General features: G+C 40.1%; 1 protein-coding gene across 3 annotated transcripts in view; it reads left to right on the top strand.

The window, feature by feature from the left end:
* Positions 1–21,795, top strand: part of LOC122800071 (peroxynitrite isomerase THAP4-like) — a 357,091-nt gene that overhangs the window by 315,457 nt on the left and 19,839 nt on the right. For all 3 annotated transcript variants that reach the window (XM_044069568.1, XM_044069569.1, XM_044069570.1), the window contains exon 4: positions 20,859–20,962. In XM_044069568.1, the coding sequence (XP_043925503.1) occupies positions 20,859–20,962 (104 nt within the window). The remainder of the gene's footprint in view (positions 1–20,858; positions 20,963–21,795) is intronic.

Raw genomic sequence — 21,795 nt, 5'->3', positions numbered from 1 at the left:
ACCGTATGGTGCCATTGAAAGTCTATCTTCGAGCACTCAAAATTTCGAACGTTTGGTCTCGACCATGTAACGTTCAAATTTTTGAGTGTTCGAAGATTTGACAGGTACCCAAATACTTTACATATTTGTTTCAAAAATTATTTTGAAAATAGAAACAGCTATGCCTAGACACTCGATAATGTCAGATGAATCAAAATCCCCTGCATATTACTAGAATTGCATATCTAGCAATCATGTCACAAGTTGTAGATGGGGAAAATAAATAAACTTGATTTTGAGGTATATATATTAAGTTGCATCCATAGGAAGGAAGAAAGAAAATGTATATGTATGTATGTATGCAGGTGTATGTGTGTATATATGGGCCCCGTTCATATGATCGAACTTTCAAAAGTTCGACTTTCATATGGCCGAGACCATATGATCGAACTTTTGAAAGTTTGACCGTTCTTAATGGAGATCTCCATATAGCACAGAATGGGAAGATTTCCCTTTTCTGCACTGCAGTGCGATCTCGGAGTTTGTATACTGGCTTGCCCCCCTGCTGCAACCGTTCAGGTAATTTTTTTATTTTTTTTTAAATTTTTTATTAGATGTTCAAACTTTCAAAAGTTCAATCATATGGTCTTGGCCATATGAAAGTCGAACTTTTGAAAGTTTGATCATCTGAAGTAGACCCTTGTATATATACTTATACATATATATAGTTTTACTGCTGCCACTAACCTCAGGCTCCTCTATGCTAGCTTCCAAAATGCTTGCCTCCTTTGAGGCTTTCATGCTACACTGCCCCCTCCTGGTTTGATCCACACCAGCAAGAGGTTTTCTGGAGAGTCCTGCATGTATAGAAGCCATTGACTCCTGCTTACAGGTTCCCAGAATCAGTATCCTGTGCACCTCTAATTGGGATGAGGCCAGATGATCATAGGATCATAGGAGGTTACTAGGCTATTGGCCCTGAGGCCTTATAAGCCTAGCCAAGAATTTAGCCCATGTTTAGACAAGTCAGCACCCAATGCCCCTGTCCAGCAGGGGCACGGGTGGAATCCCAGGGGTGTATTTTCTGTTTCCCATCCAGTTATCCAGGTTGTGCTTAAAAAGGGGTAAAGAGGTACTCTGCTTGACGTGGAGAGGTAGTCTGTGCCATAGATGGGGGAGTCTCTGGGATACAAATCTATCCTGCCAACAAATTCTGTTGATGTAATAGACCAGGTTGAGGCCACGTGTGTGAGTTACTCGAGTGGAGCCTGACTTGCAGATATGCAACAGTCCTGTCAAGGTGGGGTCTGCCATCACCTTGTATGCCAGACAGAGGTTACCTCTGAGGAGTCTGTATGAAACTGAGTAGAGGGATAGGGCTTTTAGCCTATCTGTGTATGGTAGATGTTTGAGGCCCTGGATTCTCCTGGAAAGGAACCTCTGTGGTCTCTCCAGCTGCTGCATGTGCTTTGCAAGGTACATGCTGAAAGGGGCATTGTACTCAATAATGTGTCTTATAAAGGAAGAATACAGGAATGGCATGACCTCCTTGTCCCTGGATGAGATACCCTTACATATCAGGTGGGCCATGTAGAAGGCTTTCCGTACAATGGAAGCAACATGGTGGTCAAACATCAGGTTGCTATCAACCTGAGTGCCCAAATCCCTCCCGACTGATTGCATGCTTAGGACATTGTTATTAATGTGATAATTTGTAGGGACATCACTCTCCCCAAAGGGGATGATGATGCATTTTTTGGTGTTCAGCTTGAGGCCATGTTTCTGGCACCGGTGATTTGTCTGAGTGAGACCCTCTTGGATAATGTCCACATCACTAGGGGAATTGATGACAGCACCCAGCTTGCAGTCATCTGCAAACTTGGTCAGCCATAGCCCACTGGTTTTGTCCTGCACCTCATAAAAGTATATCTCAAATAACAGAGGCCGCAAGACCGAACCCAGGGATACGCAGCTTGTTCCAGGTCTACTGCTTGAGGTAGTTTCCCATATTTTGACTTGGTGGGTTCTATCAGTGAGCCAGTTTGTTACCTATGTGGTTACATATGGATTTATGCCTAGTTGAGAGAGTTTATTTATTATGCCTGAGTGGGGAAAGGCTTTGGCCAGGTCAAGGTAGGTGGTGTGCACCATCTTTCCCTTGTCCATGGCTTTGGTGACTGCCTCAAAGAAGTAGACCAAATTTAACAGACATGACCTTCCCTTGATGAAGCCAAACTGTGTGGGATCAAGCGTTTGGAGGTTGCCAATGTTCTTGTTTATGAGGTCCACGATAATCCGTTCCATGGCCTTGCACATCAGGCTAGTTAGGGTGATGGGTTTATAGTTTCCTGGATCAGTGGACGCTCCACCTTTGTGTAAAGAGATGACAGTGGCTGTCCTCCACTCAGCTGGGATGAAGCTGGTATTCAGGCTTTGGCTGAATAGGGCGTCTAATGGTGCTGCAAGTTCCTGCCTGAGTTCACATAGGATGTAGCCTAGTATGTTATTGGGTCCCATGGAGACTGTATTTTTTGCCTTTGAGAGAGCAGTGATGACCTGTTCCCTGAATATAAGGGGAAGAGGGCAGGTACTGGAATCGTCCTGACTTACTGACAGAGGAATGAAGTTTTCACTGAATCTGCTGCCAGCAAGTTTGCTATATCTACGGCATTTGTATATGTGGTGTCCTTGACCACCAGTTCAGAACAGATCTGGGTGCTTCCTTTGAGTTTGCTGACATATGTGAAGAAGGCCTTATGATTGTCTCTAGTAGATATGGCCAATTTGGACTCGAAGTTTGCTTTGGAGGATTTCACTAGTGCTCTTATTTGCTTGTTTAGGCTAAGGAGACATTACTTCCAACTGGGCACCTGCTTCTTCTTGGTCTTAGACAGCAATGTTTTTCCTTTTGTTATAGAGTTTATTTATTGCAGATGCCCACCAGATAGGTTAACTCTCCCTTGTGGAGGATGATTTAGTCCTGTTGGGTATTCCTGATTCCTTGCATCTATATAAATGCTCGTGTAGTGCTTTGGTGTAGTTTTAGATATTGGTGCCAGTTCCTACAGAGGGAGAAGGGGCTGTGAAACTGTTTATACCATTCCTCAGGAGGCTGTAATCAGCTTTGGAGAAATGTTTATGTCTGATCCTTGCTAGAGGTGGGTTGGAGGAGATGATGACTTTAAAAGTGACCTCTTCATGGTTGGATTTTACCAGGGAGGATGATACTACAGGGATGCTGCAGTGGTTACTCATGCTGGTTAATACCAAGTCCAAGATATTATCACCTCTTGTGGGTGGTATCGACTAGCTGTTCCAAGGCATTTGCATTGACAAAATTGAGGAATCTCTGGGCATTTCTGTTCTGCCATGAGTAGTTCTTCCAACTACGTTTGGGAAGTTAATGTCACCTAGGATCAGGGTAAAGGGTTGAATCTTGATAGATTTGAACAGGTCCAAATAGGCGGATTGGGCGTCTTGACTCAGATTTGGCGGCCGGTAGCTAGCTATGATTTGAATAGGGGTCTTGCCAATAGTTAACTGCACCTGGAGTGTCTCCTGTGCATCATACTGTTTGACCAGCCTGGAGGTGTGTATGCCTTTAATGTATATTAAAACTCCACCTCCTTTGGCTTTACTGCCCACAGTTTGGGGTCTGAATGTATGATAGGATGAGTAACCAGATAAGGCTGGGGTGCTCTCCGCAGCTTTGAACCAGGTTTCTGTGACTGCACAGATGTCAGCATTTTCCAGGCTTAAGAATGCTTCTAATGAATGCAGTTTCATGTTTAGACTCCTAGCGTTTAGCAGCATGACCTTTAATTTGTGTTTTGCTGAAATTTTTATGTTGGTTTTATTGACCTTAGGACTTTTCCTAAAAAAGGCACTATGGGGGAGGCAAGAGCCTTTGTCAGAAGCCTGAAGTTCAGGTGAGACAGATGCAAGCCATCTCCGGCAAAGCATCGTGGTCTGTCAACTATATCTTCCCAAGCTGTCAGGTACTGGATCTCCCTGGAATGACACCAGAAACTAAGCCAATTGTTAGTCAATCCTTTTCTGTTTGTATTGAGGCATCATTCTGGGTGACGGCAGAATGCTGATTAAGGCTAGGGACATACCTGCTTGGGACACATAATCAGCGAGCTCAATCATGTCTCTCTTCATATAGTCCAGGGAGGTATGTCTCAAGTCATTCACGCCAACATGGACTATGACAGAGTCATAACAGTACCTGTTGTTGAAAGACTCGAGTGCGTATGTGATATGGCAGATTCTGGCACCTGACAGACAACTAACTGTGACTTTCTCCTTATCCAGCCTGTTGAGAGGCACAGCTGTGTGTCTCACAGTGGAGTCTCCTATGACTAATATGTTGGGTTTATGGTGAAGCCTTCATGGCTGTGAGACACAGGTGTGTGGATTATGCATGGTATATGATGTGGAGGGCTGTGGAGATCGCTTGTATTTTTGCTTCGGAGGTCTCATTTGTTTGGGTATGTTTATGTGGAGGACCTCATATGTGGGTGTGTGTTGTGTAGGTGTGGGAGGTGTTTGAGGTGTAGTGATTGTGTTGACAATCTTTTCAGTGCCAGATGTACTTGCTTCAGGGGGAGAGAGCATGGACTCTAGTTTCCTATTGTAATTGCATCTCTCACAAATTGTGTTCCTAGGTGAGAGGAGGAGTTGCCATACTACAGATCACAGTTGAGAGGTTTCCATAGGCCTTCTCCCAGTGTGCTAACATATATGTAGATCGAGCACCTAGTAATGCATGGCTTCTGAGGATGTGTGTGCCCTGGGCCCTAAGGCAACCATGCCTTCTTTGCCTACATACTCTGGCTGATGGTCAGTCTGGGCCCTAGCCTCCAACAGGCCTCAAAGAATGATCAGCCTGTACCGGCTTGCACCATCACCTCAGGGTATGCACCCCCCATCCTGCCTGCCAAATCCACAAATACCAGAGCTGCTAATAGAAGTTTAGTTGTATGGTTCTTAGTCAGGGCTTTATTTCTCTCCACCAGTGAGCTAGCTACTGGAAGAAAGAAGAAGAACATAAAGTCTGGGGAGTAAACAAAGTAGATGGAAGCTTCCCTTAACCTGTTTGCAGGATGAAAGCATTTCTTCTGGCGCACTCTGCTCTTAAGATGAAGTACTGTGCAATGTGATTTTATGTAAGTATATATTATTGATAAGTGTTGAATAAATAACGTTATTGTCTGAAATACTGATTGGAGTGTTGTGGTATTATTTAATATTCACAGTGACGTTGTAGCTTGACCGTGGTATGTGTGTTGTAATTCTGATTTTTTTCTTTATTTGAAAGAGACCATTACAAAGGGATATCAGGCAGTGGCTCAGGGAAGGGAGGTGTATAGTGTGCTGTGATAAATATACTGTGATTTCCAGCTTTTATTTTTAGACCTAAATAACGAAAAGGTAGTAACGAGGATAAAGTAAATGACAGAGTACAGGGCTGGAGGGTAAGGGTATGGATTATTGGCCACAGGTGGAAGGATTGCTAAATAAGTTGACTCCCTAATTAGAATATTCTGAATTTACTAAAAATTTAAGCCAGGAACAGGTGGTTAAGGTTTTGTTAGAATTAAAATAGGATGACCCCAAAAAAAAAAAAAAAATATATATATATATATTATATATATATATATATCAAGGAGAGTGCTGGGGCAACATAATTGTTATTTTTAAGAGAGTTAAGACTTTTAAATCAGAAAATAAATGTCTCCTGTCAAAAAATACATGGTGTAGATGAGCAATATTAGCAGCTGCATAATAACTTATTGAGCTATGTGACACTACAGGGAGAGGAGCCGTGGGTAGAAATAGCAGGAAGTAGGTTAATTTCTTTATCTACTCAAGTAATCCAACCACAGAGACATTACAGATGATGAGAGAAACGTAAACCACCATTGAGGACACAGTTTTGAGCTTTGGTGTGCCATCCAGTGTTTGACTGATAGCGCTAGAATGGTGAGTGTTCAGTGCTGGATAAAGCTGTCAACCTTTTCGGAAGTGAGTTAGATGACTCCACAACCAACTTGGAAGAAAAAAAAAAAACAATAAATAAAAAAACAGTTATTGAAAAACTACAAGTGCTTTCTTCTGAGTGTAAGCAGGACTTCATCAGAGTGTAAAAAATCAGGCAAATGCACTCGTTTAAATCTTCCAACAATAAATCACATGGTAGTGCCACAACAAATCAAAAATAAAATACTACAAAACCTTAAGAGAATTTAAATAAGTTGTACAAATTAAGGAAGTGCCTCAAAAAAAGACCTATATAGACTTCAACATAGTTACATCTGTTAAACCACATAAGACCTCCATTTTAAAATGCTGGTTAAACATATTTGATCATTCAAACCAGGAAGCATACCTGCATTAAGTTTAATTTGCCAAAATAATTATTTTGTTTCCAGATAATCTAACCATGGTCCTCCTCTAGTGTCCTTATAAACCATGTCAACCCCAAAAAATAAAAAATGATGTGAAGAGAGGTGTAATGAATGTTTTAATAATGCTTATTTAAACATGTATTACGTGAAGAGAGGTGTAATACATGTTTTAATAATGCTTATTTAAACATGTATTATGTGAAGAGAGGTGTGACACGTTTAAATAAGCATTATTATGCAGCTTATTTTTGATTTCACAGATGTGTTCATAGATACGATCTGTGAACCTCCACTGAGTCTTGCCCACATAAAAACAAGGACAATCTTGGCATTTAGCTATATATACCAGACCCATGGATTTACAAGTGCAGTGGAATGAAGTTTTAACATGGTGTGTTGATAGTTAATAAGTCAGCCACACAAATGTATTTACAGTAGGGACAAGACCCACACTTAAAAAGTACCATGTTTTTTGGAACTAGTTGGCCAAAACAAATCTGAGTTCTGTTCCAAATAGTTTTTAATAGAATTTCCTTTTCTAAAAACAACCTTTGCAAAGAAAAAGGTTCCAATTCTTCAGAATAGAAGTAATTTCCCTGTGTTCTAAAGTAAAGGTTGTAACAAATGAGTTCAAGAACTGGTTAGTATTATCTGCTGCCCCTGAATCTCTGTTTAGTACAAAATTATATTCAAAAAGTAAAAGTGGCTTGTAAATACCCTCAATTCTTTTCCTTCTCTTCATCTCTTATTCTTATACAGTGGCACACGAATGCTTATTCTCTTGTCATTTAGGTTGTACTTCTCTGTTTATACTGAGATGAGTACCTCCCAAGAGCCATTTCCCCCTGAAGCCACAACATTTTGATCATATCTACAGTGAATTCATCTCAGATCGCTGTTTTCCCTGACTTCCACCTTCTTTAGTGCACTTTGTATTTCTTCTAAGGTGGCTGCTTCTTCATGTTTCAGTGTAGGCTGTGCATGCAGCAGGATCTCAAAAGTTTTCTTCTTTCAGAAACGTCTTGAAATTCTCCTTCCATCTCCCCGTACTCTGAACTGATGAACAGAGGCTGGCATCCTCTATGGATAGTGTCTGACTACCGTCTTTTGCCTTTTGTTGTTACCTTGCAACCTAATAGGGTTTCTTTGTGCCATCTTCTGATTCACTTTCCAGAAGCTTTTGATGTCATCTTCTTTGCCATTGTGAATGCTCTGTTAGCTTCCTTTTTTAGCCAGCAAGTATATCTTTTTTTTCAGCCTTGTTGTACTCCTTTCTTTTAATAACTTCCTGGACTTTTGCATTCCACCTCCAGCTTTCCTTATGTACCGTATGTTGCTCAACTACACATCTGTTCTATCATCACCACACATGCTGTTTTGAAGCATTCTTCTTTGACTCCAGCTATTTCCACCTCTTCTTCTTAATGTGGCAGAGCTGTAATTGCTTCCTATACTTTCATTCCAGTCAATGTCCTGGTCTTGAGCCTGGCCTGTATAGACGTTAAAACCTTCCTTGACCACTGCATGCAGCAGATTTTGGCCACTAGTGTTTCTGCAGGAGGCCAACTCTTTCACTAGGAATGTAGGAATGATTTTACAGTCTGATTTCATGCCAGTGTGCTATCCACACTTGCAAATGGATGCATCAGCTGTTAATAGTAAATGACTAATGCCACGATGGAAAAATAAGGGTGTCCAAGCCCGTGAATTAAATACAGTTTAGTTACAATTCTGACACTGGCACAGTAGTACAAGCTGTGGAAAGTAGTACAGGTATAGTTAATAGTGTAGATGTCAGGGCATTGTGTAATGAACTAGCTGTAGTAGCTAATGATATGATCTAGGATTAAGTGGTGGCAGTTAATGACCCCAAATTAAGGCAAATAGTGGTAGATACTAACCTTGTCCATTTGCTTCTGTAGAAATGGTTGTCTACTTTTTATGTAGCTACGTAGGTTCCAGAAAATAACACAAAATATTCAGAAACTTAACACTATGTATTACAGCCTGATTAGCATAAATGAACAGTATTTACAATTTGTTCTATGATTGGGGGGGGGGGGTGTAGACTGCAATTCACCTAAAAAAGGACTTATATTTTTTTCATTGGCGAAAGCCAATAGAGTTTGACTGTAAAGTTCAGTTTTAATCAAACATTACATTTGTAAGTTTCCTCTGTGCTGGCCATTCACTTGTTATTTTAACCCCCACCCCCACCTCCACTGTGACGAAAGTGTGGTGTCTAATTGAGTTTAACCATCTTGTGCTTGCAGTTAATATTTTGGAAGAAATAATTGTCTTATGAAATTATCACATTAATAGTGTGTGGCCCACACAAACCAAATATTTTGCTTCTAACAATTGTCAGACAGTACTACAATTAATTACTGCCCTAATATTTGTGTGACAGTGCAAACAGGTTATTTTCTGTTTGCGTATAATACATATGTGAAAAATATCTGTATGAATACTCATGCAGATTTGCATCTGTTTTTTTATGTCTCTCTCTCTCTCTCTCTCACTCTCTCTCTCTCTCTCTCTCTCTCTATATATATATATATATATATATATATATATACATTATATTATATACGTTGTCTTATTATATCTTAATATATCATCTTATATCTCCCCTCCATACAACTTTGCTGCCTATCTCTCCCACTTGTCTCTGCTGCTTATTTAAACTATGCCAGCAGTTTCTGTGTTTCCTTATACTATGCTAACAGTTTTCTGTTTGTACTCTCAGCTTTCTGAATGGTTGTCTGGTCACTGGCTTTTTACATGGGATTTAACCCCTGTATATATTATATGCCTTTAAATCTTCTGCTTCTCCTATAGCTTCTACTAGCATGTGACCTGTTATGATATTTTTCTTTACTATTTATGTACAAAACTGACCGTGCTCTATATGTTGTATATAGTGTACATTATTTTGAATGATGTTATTTGTATGCTTTCCCTGACATTTTTATACTTTGCAATATGTATGTTTAGTTTAGGTGCAATCTGCTCACTGGAATATTTTACCACATTATTTCCGTTTGCTTCTGGTTTTCTCTTGGAGTTTTTCTCCTCAAGTCTCTGTTGAAAAAGGGCTCTTGCCCAGTCAGACTAACCCGGTCAGCAAATGTCAAATAAACATATATATATATGTATATATATAGATATATATATATATATATATATATATATATATATATATATATATATATATATTTACTCCTTCATCTACATTTGCAGTTATACATAAAAGCAAGTCAGCACATAAACTTGCCTTAATTTGTATACAGATACATTTCTGTTTACAGATATACTTGTACCTTTTCATACCTTTGGATGACATATGGATACATATTTGCAGTTACACATACATTTCTTCTTCTTTCATATACCTGCATTTATGCAGTGTTTATCCGGTACATTTTTAAACCTATTTTTATTAAGGTTAAACAAAAAAAAAAAGTAAGAATACTTAGTATAGAAATTTACCCATCTCACCATCCGCTGGACTACCCATTCAGCCAGCTGGCCAGACCTGTGCTTCCGTAGGTTATGGTATCTGTGACAGCACTGGGTTCCTGAGTGGGTGATTTCCTGTCAGATGACAGGTGCTCACCCATCTCTTGACAGATGATAGTTTTTTTTCCACTTAGTGCCCATATACAAATGGCTCAATTTTATTCAGGTACAAATCCCTAAGAAAGTAGGGCATAATTTTGGTCTCCTTATCAGATCAGCTCAGAGCTCAGCCTCTTGCCTTCACAGGTACTACCATTTTCCAAAGTGCCAGTACGAGAATGAGGAATTTAAATGCAGGGCTGTGGTTCACAGATTTGGAACTACACCGTCTGGGGAGTAACATCACTATAACTAAACCCAGCTGTCGTGTATGGGCATTAAACATGGAACTGCTATTATTGACAAGTTTCGGTTTAGCAACTGGTTTGTCCCATATATTTTTTTTGAAAGAATACATTCACATTTCATTTCCATGGTGACCTTTTGCAGTACTGCATCAGTAAAAATATATTTTTTTCTTTTCTGTCTAGATAAATCTTCTTATAGATGTCATTAAGAAGTTATGTTAACTATTGAGTTAGATTTTCTAGAGTTTCTGTGATTTAAAAAGCTTGTTTCAGCTACATTTTCTACTTATTTTACTGCCTGCACTTTAACAAAATCATTTTTGTGTTTAAATTACCTGTTTAACTGTTGTAGGCTACACACTCAAGTGTGATAGCCACTTCTGTGCAATTAAAGTGTTTTTTTTTATTGTATCTGCTTTATTTTCTGAAAAAAAAAAAAAAAAAAAAAAAAAAAAAAATATATATATATATATATATATATATATATATATATATATATATATATATATATATATACTTGTTTTCCCGCCTTTCTAAGCCCAGTTTCTAAGTCCAGTTTTCAGGATAGTGCTGACGTTAGGGCTGTGTTACAAGTTTCTGTATTTGCCCATACCTTACTTGGATAGAAGGAAGTTTCTCTGTTCACTGTGAGAGAGGGAGCTATGAGCAGCCTATCCATCCCTGGAGGAGTGATTTTAGCTGAGAAATTAGTAGTTTATTGGCCATTTTGGGGCTAATTTCTGTCTCTTTCATTTCCCTGCTATAAAACCCACATTAGTGAGTTTTTTGGGCTAGTATACAGCTCAGCAAGCTCCTGCCTGGTGCCCTACAGAGTTCTACAGCAGCAGAGAGACAAAAGAGAGACTTTTGAGTGATTAAGTAACATTTTTCTGCATTTTCTTGCTGCCTTTAGGTAATTCCGCCTAAAACGCCAATTTTCTAGAGTTTCTGTGATTTACAAAGCTTGTTTCAGCTACATATTGTACTTATTTTACTGCCTGCACTTTAACAAAGTCGCTTTTGTGTTTAAATTACCTGTTTAACTGTTGTAGGCTACACACTCGTGTGATAGCCATTTCTGTGCATTTAAAGTGTTTTTTTGTTTGTATCTGCTTTATTTTCTGAAAAAAAAAAAACAAAAAACAACAAAAAAACCCCCAAAATATACTTGTTTTCTCACCTTTCTAAGCCAGTATAGTCCAGTTTTCAGGTTAGTGCTGAATTCAGGGCTGTGTTACAAGTTTCTGTGTTTGCCCATACTTTACTTGGATAGAAGGAAGTTTCTCTGTTCACTGTGAGAGAGGGAACTTTGAGCAGCCTATCTGTCCCTGGAGGAGTGGTTTCAGCCCAGAAATTAGTAGTTTATTGGCCATTTTGGGCTAATGTCTCTCTCTTTCATTTCCCTGCTATAAAACCCACATTTGTACGGTTTTGCGCACTGTGCAGCACCGGTTAGCTAGGGTATAACTATTCTTGGCTCCACAAACTGTACTCTTCAATTTTTCCCTTGGAACTAGACAAACTTTCAACTTAAGCACTCAAAGCATTCACTTCTCATCCAGGCACTTGCTCAAAACTCATAGCAAGCACTAATAATCTTTAGCACTAGACCCCTCCTGTACTGTATAGAAGGACAAGGCTCTCTATTCGACCTTACCAGCCAGTCAGTAAAATAGTTCATTGTACCATCCAGGCATGTCCAAAGGGCAGTTTCAGGTGTACCCTCTGGTCCAACTGGTGAATCTGGGCATTTTGAGGCAATGTTACAATTGCCTTATGTATACAGACAACCCTCTCCTCCTTCAACCAAACACTAATACATGTGAGAGATGCAATTATACAGCCAAACTGGAGGCTAAGCTCTCACAACCCAAGACTGGACCAGGCAGTCAAGAGGAGAAGGGAATTACTTGCATCACACCACCAGTCTCACATAGACCTATGAAACCAGCACCGGCAAAAAACACACATAAATACACAAAAACATACTCGGAGGCTCTAAATAAAAATCTGCAAAAGCAACAGAGACCTCCAAAGCAGACATCCAAGCAACCTCCACCCCCCCCCCAACACAAACTATGAAACACATACTTCACAAAACCAGTGTGCCATGCAATCACAGCCCTTAAGGCAAAATAACATACCTAACACACTAGTAATAATGACTCTGTAGTTAGGCACACTGACGTCCCACTCACTAGGCTGAACAAGCAGAAGGTTTATGTTAGCTGCTTGTCGGGTGCCAGGATCCGCCACATAACACAAGCACATCAGGTCACTCCAGAACAAGTACAAATATGACTCTGTCATTGTCCATGTTAGTGTGAATGACCTGAGCCGTACCTCCCTGGACTACATGAAAAGAGACATGGAGGAGCTCTCTGATCACATAGCCCAGGCCGGTATGACCCTGACCCTGAGTAGCATCCTGCCCTCACCAAGAATGATACTATGGTATAGAGAAAAAGTTATCAATTTCAACAATTGTCTAAGCTTTTGGTGTCATTCAAAGGGGAGCCAGTGTCTGTCAGCCTGGGATGACATGCTTGACAAGCCACGCTGCTTCGCTAGAGACGGCTTGCACCTGTCACCCTTAGGATTTCGAATACTGGCCAAGACTCTTGCCACCCCCATAGTGCTTTTTTTAGGCAAGGCTCAAAAGACAAACCCACCGCTGTAAATAGCATAAGTAACAAAAAACTGAGGGTAATGCTACTCTATGCCAGAAGTCTAAACCTCAAACTGCACTCACTTGAGGCACTCCTCAGTATGGAGAAAATCGATATATGTGCAGTAACAAAAACCTGGTTTAAGGCTCCAGGGAGCACCCCAGCACTACCAGGCTATTTTGGCCACAAAAACCCAGACCGAAATGCAAAAGGCAGGGCAGTATCCATATTCATCAAGGATACCCACACCTCCAGGTTAGTGGCACAGCACCATGCTTCAGAGATCATCCATGTGCAACTAACAATGGGCAAAACTGCTATTCAAATTATAGCTTGCTACAGACCCCCACTCCTCATTCCTGGAAACACTGGGAAACATAAAGGTCCTACCATAAACTCTGATATTGGGTGATTTCAATTACCCAAACATTAACTGGGTACAAACTCCCTAGCCCAACATTTCCTAGAATTTATAAACTCAAAAGCCCTGGATCAACTGATCAACACCCCCACCAGAGGTGACAACATATTGGACCTGGTCATCACCAACATGGGCGACTGGTTTTCCACACCGGACATCAATCCCTCGTTGGTTAGCTCTGACCATAAACTAATCACTCTGGATATCCACATTCCGCCACCACCCCTGGTCAAAGAAACCACAGTGAAAAACTTTTCAAAAGCAAACTTCACGTTACTTAAGACCGAGGTGGGAAGTTTCAAAGCCCCCATGCTAAAGGATAACGTTGTCCAAGCTGCAAAATCCTTTACTAATGCACTCTACAGGCACCTACAAGAATTCATGGATCGTGCTATCCCAAACAAAACCAAGACTCACTTCTCCAAGAAAAGGAAACCAGTCTGGTGGACCTCTGCCATAAACAAGCTAAACAATAGAAGGAGGAGGAAACTAATACAGAAAAGAGTAAAATCCCAAGAAGGGAAAACATCCCTGATCAGTATCCGCAAGAAACTACGTTCCCTCATAAAGTCATCCAAGGCTAGCTTTGAAAGAAAAATTGCCATGGACTCCAAAGATAACCACAAGGCATTCTTTAGCTATGTCAAGAACGTAAGTGGCAATTCTCAGATCTGCTTGGAGTTAGTGCAGAATGGCACAAAATACACTGAACCAACTGATATAGCCAACATCCTGGCAGACAGGTTTAGTGCAAACTTCACCTCCCTCTCACCCCCAAAAGGGCCCATAACTATACCAGAAGAATGTAGTGCCACTGAAATCACATTCACTCAGGTTAAAACAGCCCTCTGCAAAGGCAAAAGCACAGAATTAATGGGACCGGATGGTGTCCTAGGCTGCGTCCTACACGAGCTCAAAGATGAACTAACCCCTCACCTAAACACATTTTTAAACTCAGCCTCTCCACAGGCTGTGTTCCCACAGAGTGGCTCACAGCAATGGTTATTCCGCTCCACAAAAGACCCCGGGAACTATCGCCCTATAAGTCTGACTAGCTATGGAGCGCATCATCAAGGATCTCATTAACAGAGACATTGGGAACCTCCAAACACTGGACCCTACCCAGTTCGGCTTTAAAGGCAGATCATGCCTCCTAAACTTGGTGGACTTCTTTGTGACAGTTACCAAGGCTATAGACGAGGGAAAGGTGGTCCACACAGCCTACCTAGACCTGGCAAAGTCCTTCAACACCATTCTCCACTCCGGTATTATAGACAAGCTCACCAGCCTGAACATAAACCCCATCATGAGATGGGTTGCCAACTGGCTCATGGACAGAATCCACATGGTAAGAGTTGTGGGAGCTGGGTCTGACTCTAAACCGGTTACAAGTGGTGTTCCCCAGGGCTCAGTCCTAGGACCCCTCCTGTTTGGCGTATACTTCTCAGAGGTGCAGGCAAGCACAGGAGGACTATGGCTGACCAAGTTTGCAGACGACTGCAAACTAGGGGCTATAATTGACTCTCCGACTGACATAGACATCCTCCAAAAGGGTCTCACTGAGACAGATACCTGGTGTCAAAACCATGGCCTCAAGCTAAATGCCAGAAAGTGCAAAGTCATCCCCTTTGGAAAAAACAAAGTACCCACAAACTATCACATAGGTGGTAGCCCCCTAAATATGGAAGATGTAATAAGAGATCTGGGGACCCAAGTAGATAGTAACCTCTCCTTTGATAATCACATTGCCAAAGTGGTTAGAAAATCCTTCTATGTGGCCCACCTAAATACAAAAGGGTTTGCATCCAGATCGAAAGAGGTCATTGGGCCCCTCTACGCATCAGTCATCAGACCCATCATAGAGTACAATGCCCAATTGGGATGTACCTTACAAGACACCTGTAACAACTGGAAAGACCACAGAAGTACCTCACCAAGAGGAACACTGGCCTCAAGCAGATGCCCTATACAGCTCGGCTGAAGAAACTCCAGCTGTACTCGGTTGCATACCGCCTTCTCAGAGGTGATCTGTGCCTGACATACAAGGCTATGTCCAACCCAGAATTGATGGACATGCTCCACCTAAAGAAAACCATATCCCCTCGAGCCACACGCTCCAGAGATCTAAACCTCACCACAACAGTAAATAGGATGTGATGGAGGGAAAGATTCCTGTCCCAGAGACTTCCCATGCTCTGGAACAAGATTCCAATCTACATTAGGCAGAGCTCCTCACTAACCCTCTTCAAGAGAAACCTTGATGAGTGGATGGGAAACAGAAAGTTTACCCCAGGGATCACTTCAGTGGGTCTGCTGGACAGAGGCACAGGGAACTAATCTAAGGAGCGGCAAAAGCCAACAAATTCCGGCTAGGCTTATAAATGCCTTCGGGCAGATAGCCTAGTACCTACCTATGAACCTATGAGTTATTTGAGGTGATGAAGTATGGCAGAGTATGCAGGACATGCATTGATTATGCTTCATGATTATGCAGACTTCTGTATCTTACTCCATTTTCCCTTTTTCTAATCATAGGGACATTAGAAAATTACAAGGGTTTTTCTTGTATTCACATGTTCAGCTGAGGTCTGCTGAGGCCTACTACCCGAGGACTGGTTTTGCAGATTTGTTGACTTGTACAAACACATTATCGTGATTTATAGAGATAAGCACAAGTAAGCCTAATTTGCACACAACACACATAAATTATCCTGAATTTATCTAAATAAGTTTTAGACCGCCATAATAACTTGCATTCACTCAAGACTGGCAGCAAATGGTATAGGAAATCGCAAAGTTAAACAGGTAAGAAGTAAACAGAAAAATGTTAAGAATCCGTTAATATTGATGTTAAGTAACAATGTTTACTAGAAGAATTGTGTCTTGTATTGCTGTGATGGTTAGATGCAGATGATTTGTATAAGTACTGATGAACTGTGTGTCATTTATGAATGGGGATTCTTGACAGCAACACTGGAAATGTTTATGGAAGTAGTCATAATGGCAATGTATTAAATATTTTGGAAAGTCATTTTGGTGATAGTTAGTGTTTATGCTACACAGGATACACAGGATACAAGAACATATTTTGAAGTGACTGTAGTCTGTTGCAGTGCATTTTCAATGATGTATTGTTGTGTAAAGCTACATGTTGCTTTACTGTGAGGTTTGACTGTCACTCTTTAATGCAAAATGACAGTAATACAGAAAAGTGTTAGGGGAAGGATACAAGTCTGTTAGTAAAATGTTTGAAATGCTAGTATGAATGTGCTGATTATGCTGTACAGATTATTCCCTCACAACTTTAACTTGCAGGATTGGGACTTTGCATGTGTATATGAATATGGTTGTGTCACCAAACCTGGTTTTGTACTCCTATCTTTTGGTATATTTGTAATGAAAGCAGGCATGCTTTCATTGCTGTGTTGTCTGGGCCAAAGTTTCAGCATATGATTTTGGCATGTTGTTTTAGGTAAATGAATGATGCAGCAGCAGGGATCAAGACAGAGACATTTTTAACCATGAGAAAACCGCATACTCGTGGCAGCCGTAATGACATTCGATATACTCCTTTTTGGGAAAGAGGAGTCTAAACAAGCTGAGAGGGAAAAGGCCTGGAGCCCAAGTGTTTATTTAATGGATTTGTTTACCAGGATGGTCTGACTGGGTAAAGCGTCCCCTTTTCAGAGAAGGCCTGGGGAGAAAAGTTCCTCAATAAAACATGTAAACATTAAAGCAATAGTTATTACATTTTAAATAATAAGGATAAATACATTTTAGGTAAATATGAGTTAGTAAAAGTTTGATAAAGATTTTTTGGTACTTACGTATAATCGCAACCAGATTTTCGCGGTTGCGGTAATACGTTTGCCTAAAAATGGATAGTGGGAGTTATGTTAAGGTGGAATTTGAGGTTTTCAGTGGGTATGACTTAGTTTGTCCTTAAATTTGGTAAGGTAAATCAATGTGGAGATGTGAATCTTGGACTGCATACTGTAAAGTTGGTTACACTGACTTTGTGCTGCAGGAAATGAAAGTCAGACACCTGGGAAAATGTTTGGTTGAACTTCTGCTGTCCTGCAACATGGATTACTTATAAGTTGTACAATACTTTCTTCAGAGAATAAGGCACGGAGACCTGCATATCTTTTTCTTTTTGGTAAATTGTTGGATTTATTGTTTGCAAACTGTTGAATAGAGCTGAAGTTAAAGAGAATAAGTAAAGGAATATGTATGTGCACACTTTATAAAAGTACTTGTACAACAGAGGCTGTTCTGTTAAGTGGTAGTCCGATAATTTTTTGGAGTCGTTGCCAATAATGGTTTATTTTTTTGATTCAGATGGTGTTATCCTTGTGGATATTACTTACTGTTGTACTGTTTAGTGAATGTTTTACGGCAGCATACTTGTGGATTGCTCAGTCGCTGGTTTACTGTTTGGAATGTGCCTAACACAAAACAGGACTTGGAATGTGGTATGAGTGACTTGATTTTGGGAATGGCATACCTTCAAAGAAATACTCATTTTTCAAATATTACACTGTTATTCCTACCTAAACAAAGTTTTTGTTTTAAAGATAACATTCCCTGTGTGATTCTGCATACAATTCTGGTTTAAATTACCCATGGGAAAGAAAGCGGTATTATCACAAAAATCTCGTTGCGATAATACGCAAGTACTGATTTTTTTATACCTGATATGGAAATAGTATACAGTGGAATAAAAATGCCATTTGAGGACAAGAAAATGAAAATGGATTATTTATGATTGACATATAATGCAATTTGTTACAAAGATTTATGTTTGACAGGAGCATTTTTGCAAATTGCGAGACTGATAATAAGTGTAGAGATACTTTAAAGGAGACCTCCACCCAAAAGTCAAGTTTTTCCTTCCATGTAATCCAAGACTAAACAGTTCACAAACAGAAAAACATAACTTAATAATTATGTCTGTCTTTCTTTCCTGCATCTGTCTCATCTGTTACATCACAACAGCTGCTAAGAGTGCCACAATAATTATGTTAGGTCACTTATCCCAACAACAAAGCCATTAAGAAACCAATGATATTTAAATGTGCCTTACCAGTTACAGATTGCCAGCATCACACCTCGGATAAATAGTGTAGCCTGGAGTCTGAACAAAGTCAGGGCTTTCAGGCAGTTTTCAGATGCAAATGTCTCTCCCTGTAATAAAACTCAGTGCCACAAAGAAAGAAGGCAAATGTGTTAATCTAACTTCTTGCTTTCTGTCGTTATATGATTTCGGATTTTTTTCTATACTGTAATTTCTGCAAAACTGCATGTTTCTTCTGGAGTTTAAAACTGTAAATGCAACACAAACCATCTCAGCCCAAGTAACACCTATTAATCACAGGGATCAGATTTCTCACACTTGAGCAATCAACTGCAGTTTTACTTTGAAAAGAACAATTAAATCAGCTATATTTTCAAGCCTGTCATTCAAATTTTCCTTAAAATACTGTAACAAAGATGGCCACTAATGAAAATCAAAGGGAGCGTAGTAATTAAAATGTGGATTGATGCTGACAGTAAAAAGTAAGCAGTCACAGCAATGCTGTCAACTGATGAGACAGAAAACAACTACAGTAAATCATCCCCTCATCTTGATTGCTTTCTGTCTCTCTAACATGACATAAGAAAGGCGAAGCCATTGACTGTAAAACAAAACAATGCTAGCCATGGCAGCCTCCTTCAGATCATTTCGGGGTAGAACAAATTAGAAAATAACAGTAACTATTTACTTTGATACAGAGGCATTAGCAATGCAGAAAAGTTCAAGATTTGCTGAAAAACATTTTTTCTTTCAGTTTTTGGGTGGTGTTCTCCTTTAAAGTACGAAGAGCAATAGACCAGATTGTGGTTATACCAGGAGGAGTAATAGATACATAGAGAGTAAGGAGGTGCCAGAAAAGAGTTCGAGAGAGTGGCAGCATTTAGGTTATTCCTGTAGAGGTGTAGGAGCATAGCCACGTACATTTTAGGTGATCCTTTAAGTGTAGATTGAAAGGCTTCTTGTTTTTTAAAATTTCTAACAGATAGAGGTATGGAATTCCAGGGTTGAGAGAGAGAGAGAGAGGAGTATAGGGAGTCACCAGCAGCACTGTTTGATTTAGTTAAAGTTAGTAACAAATTAAATTGTATCTAACATTCAAGAATCAAGGACGCTTACTCTATGTTAGGAGCACATTTAAATTGTTAAGTCGTATTCATGTGTAACATTGATGGAATAATATGGTTTGTATGAGGTGCAATTTCTAAGCCACAGTAAATGCTATATTAATGTTTCAGTTTTGTCTGTATCATACCCCTCTGCTTGAAAAATGATGTTTTGAAAGAGCTGTAAAATAATTCTGAAGCAACATTAAGGACATCAGTGAAAATCAGAGATGTTGGGAAAGAGGGAAATGGCTACATCATGCAGCTATGGGACAGGTGCTGTGGGTATCAGATCTGAGAATGCTGTTTTAAGCTTACTAATCATTAACAATCCATTTAAGTTTTCCTTGAAGTCCTAAGTATCACCATGTCTTCCAGCACTGCAGCAAACATTTTCACATTGTCTACAGCTGAAGCTGCTTTGCGTCAGTCAGCATGACAGTACTTTTCTGAGTAGGGCAATAGAAAGCAGTAACCTGCTGTGCTAACTGATCTGGCATTGTGAAAGTGAACTCCTGTCTGCTGTGTTGCTGTTCTGAGACACACAACAAAGCCCTTGCTCTTGCCCTTATCTCACTGGAAAATCATACAGATGTTTTTGCATAGTTCATCTTTATGCAGTCGTGGTAAAATACTGTGTTGTACTTCACTTTATATACAAGTGTGAACAGACAGATCAGTCAGGAATATAGTGGAAAATCAAGTCATTGCTGTATCTGAAAAAGGATTTGCTTCTGGAGGAACAAAGCAGGTTGCTTTTCTGAAGTATGTAATGTGATGAAAGATGTGATATGATTTTTATGTCAATAGCAGTGTAATTTAGCATGATTTGTTGCTGAGTTGTTCTTGCTTATCTTTTCCTTGAGTGATGCAGGATTGTTTAATAGTCGTTAATTGTGATCTTAGCCTGTTCTTTCACAGCCGTATTATTGCAGACTGCTCAGTGACAATGTGGCCTAATTCATTCGTAGTTGGAACAATAAAGGAAAACTGAAACAAAATGAAGTTCAGGTTCTGTTACAACACCTTGAAACTTGCAAGAACTAGATATCAGATTGGTATATCTGTCCATCACTGTTTCATATTGTATGTAGAGCTAATGTTTGCTGCAGTATGTATTATTTGCTATTGTATGTATGCTTAATTGTTCTTCATGTGCTCTGCTGATCATTTATTGTTCTGTGGAGCTTTTTTCCCCGGGCCTCCACTGAAAAAGGGCCTGTGTCCAGTTGGATTTTCAGTTTAAACAAATGTAAATAAATAAATAAATCAGATATTCCGTGCTGGCCTAACACATGCTTCTGTTTCTTATCTTACTCTTTTGCAGGCATTGTGGAGGTTGAGGAGGGAGAAGTAAGGGGGCAAGAGCTGACCATCTCCTCACATTCAGTAGCCAGGATGTCATTTGCCAAAGCACCTCATGTACAGATGGTAAGTGAACAGTGCTGCCCATATTTGCTGCAGATCAAGAAATTTTGTAAAATGGTGAATCAATCCAATCTGCGACAAGGCATTCATCTGTGGTGCTTTGTTTATCTCACCACCCAGATATGACATTTAGCCAAGATGCTAGAGGGTTTGCTGGAAGCCGGCCCTATTCATTTTGAGATAGGGGGCACTGGAGGCTGAGGTATACCAAACCAGACCTTCAGATACTGTTGCTCTGGGCAAACCTCCTTAAGAAGTGAGTATTTATAGGAGAATGAATACACCCCATAACCTGTCACCATTATATAGTGTAGTAGCTTAATGTTCTAGGGCTAAAAACTGAATTAGGGAACAAGGTGAAGATGCAGCAAAGATCAGCCCACCTTCTGCAGCTGTTTTTGCTGTCCTAATGAAGGAATTGATGACCAAGTATATAGTGAAAAGGGTTTCTGAAGTGTAGTCTCGGCTTTGTTTGCATTTATTTATTCAGTATATTTTCTGAGCATTGCTTCCCCCGTATTTTTTCTGAGCATTGATTTCTGTGGCAGTATGCTTTTATTGTGCTTTCCCTCCACATACAGTCTGGTGTCAGTTGCCTGGTTTCAGCAATGATTAACTGTGGCTCGCATAGTAATTTCCTTTATTAGGATGCTAATAAAGATGAAGTGAAGAACCTGACATAACTTAATGCCCTGTTGAGGCAAATTTTGAGATAACAAGATTCTCCCCTCCCTGAACTCAGAATGAAGGATATACATTCTTAGCAGTAGCCTTTCCCTAACTGATACTCACCCTTGCACGTGTGTATGCACACACACACACACACACACACACAC

Source organism: Protopterus annectens, chromosome 4.part0 (genome assembly GCF_019279795.1).
Source record: "Protopterus annectens isolate FY-2018-M chromosome 4.part0, PAN1.0, whole genome shotgun sequence".
Classification (NCBI taxonomy): domain Eukaryota; kingdom Metazoa; phylum Chordata; order Ceratodontiformes; family Protopteridae; genus Protopterus; species Protopterus annectens.
The sequence above is the reverse complement of the archived record's forward strand: the minus strand, read 5'-3'. Positions and strand labels throughout refer to the sequence as shown.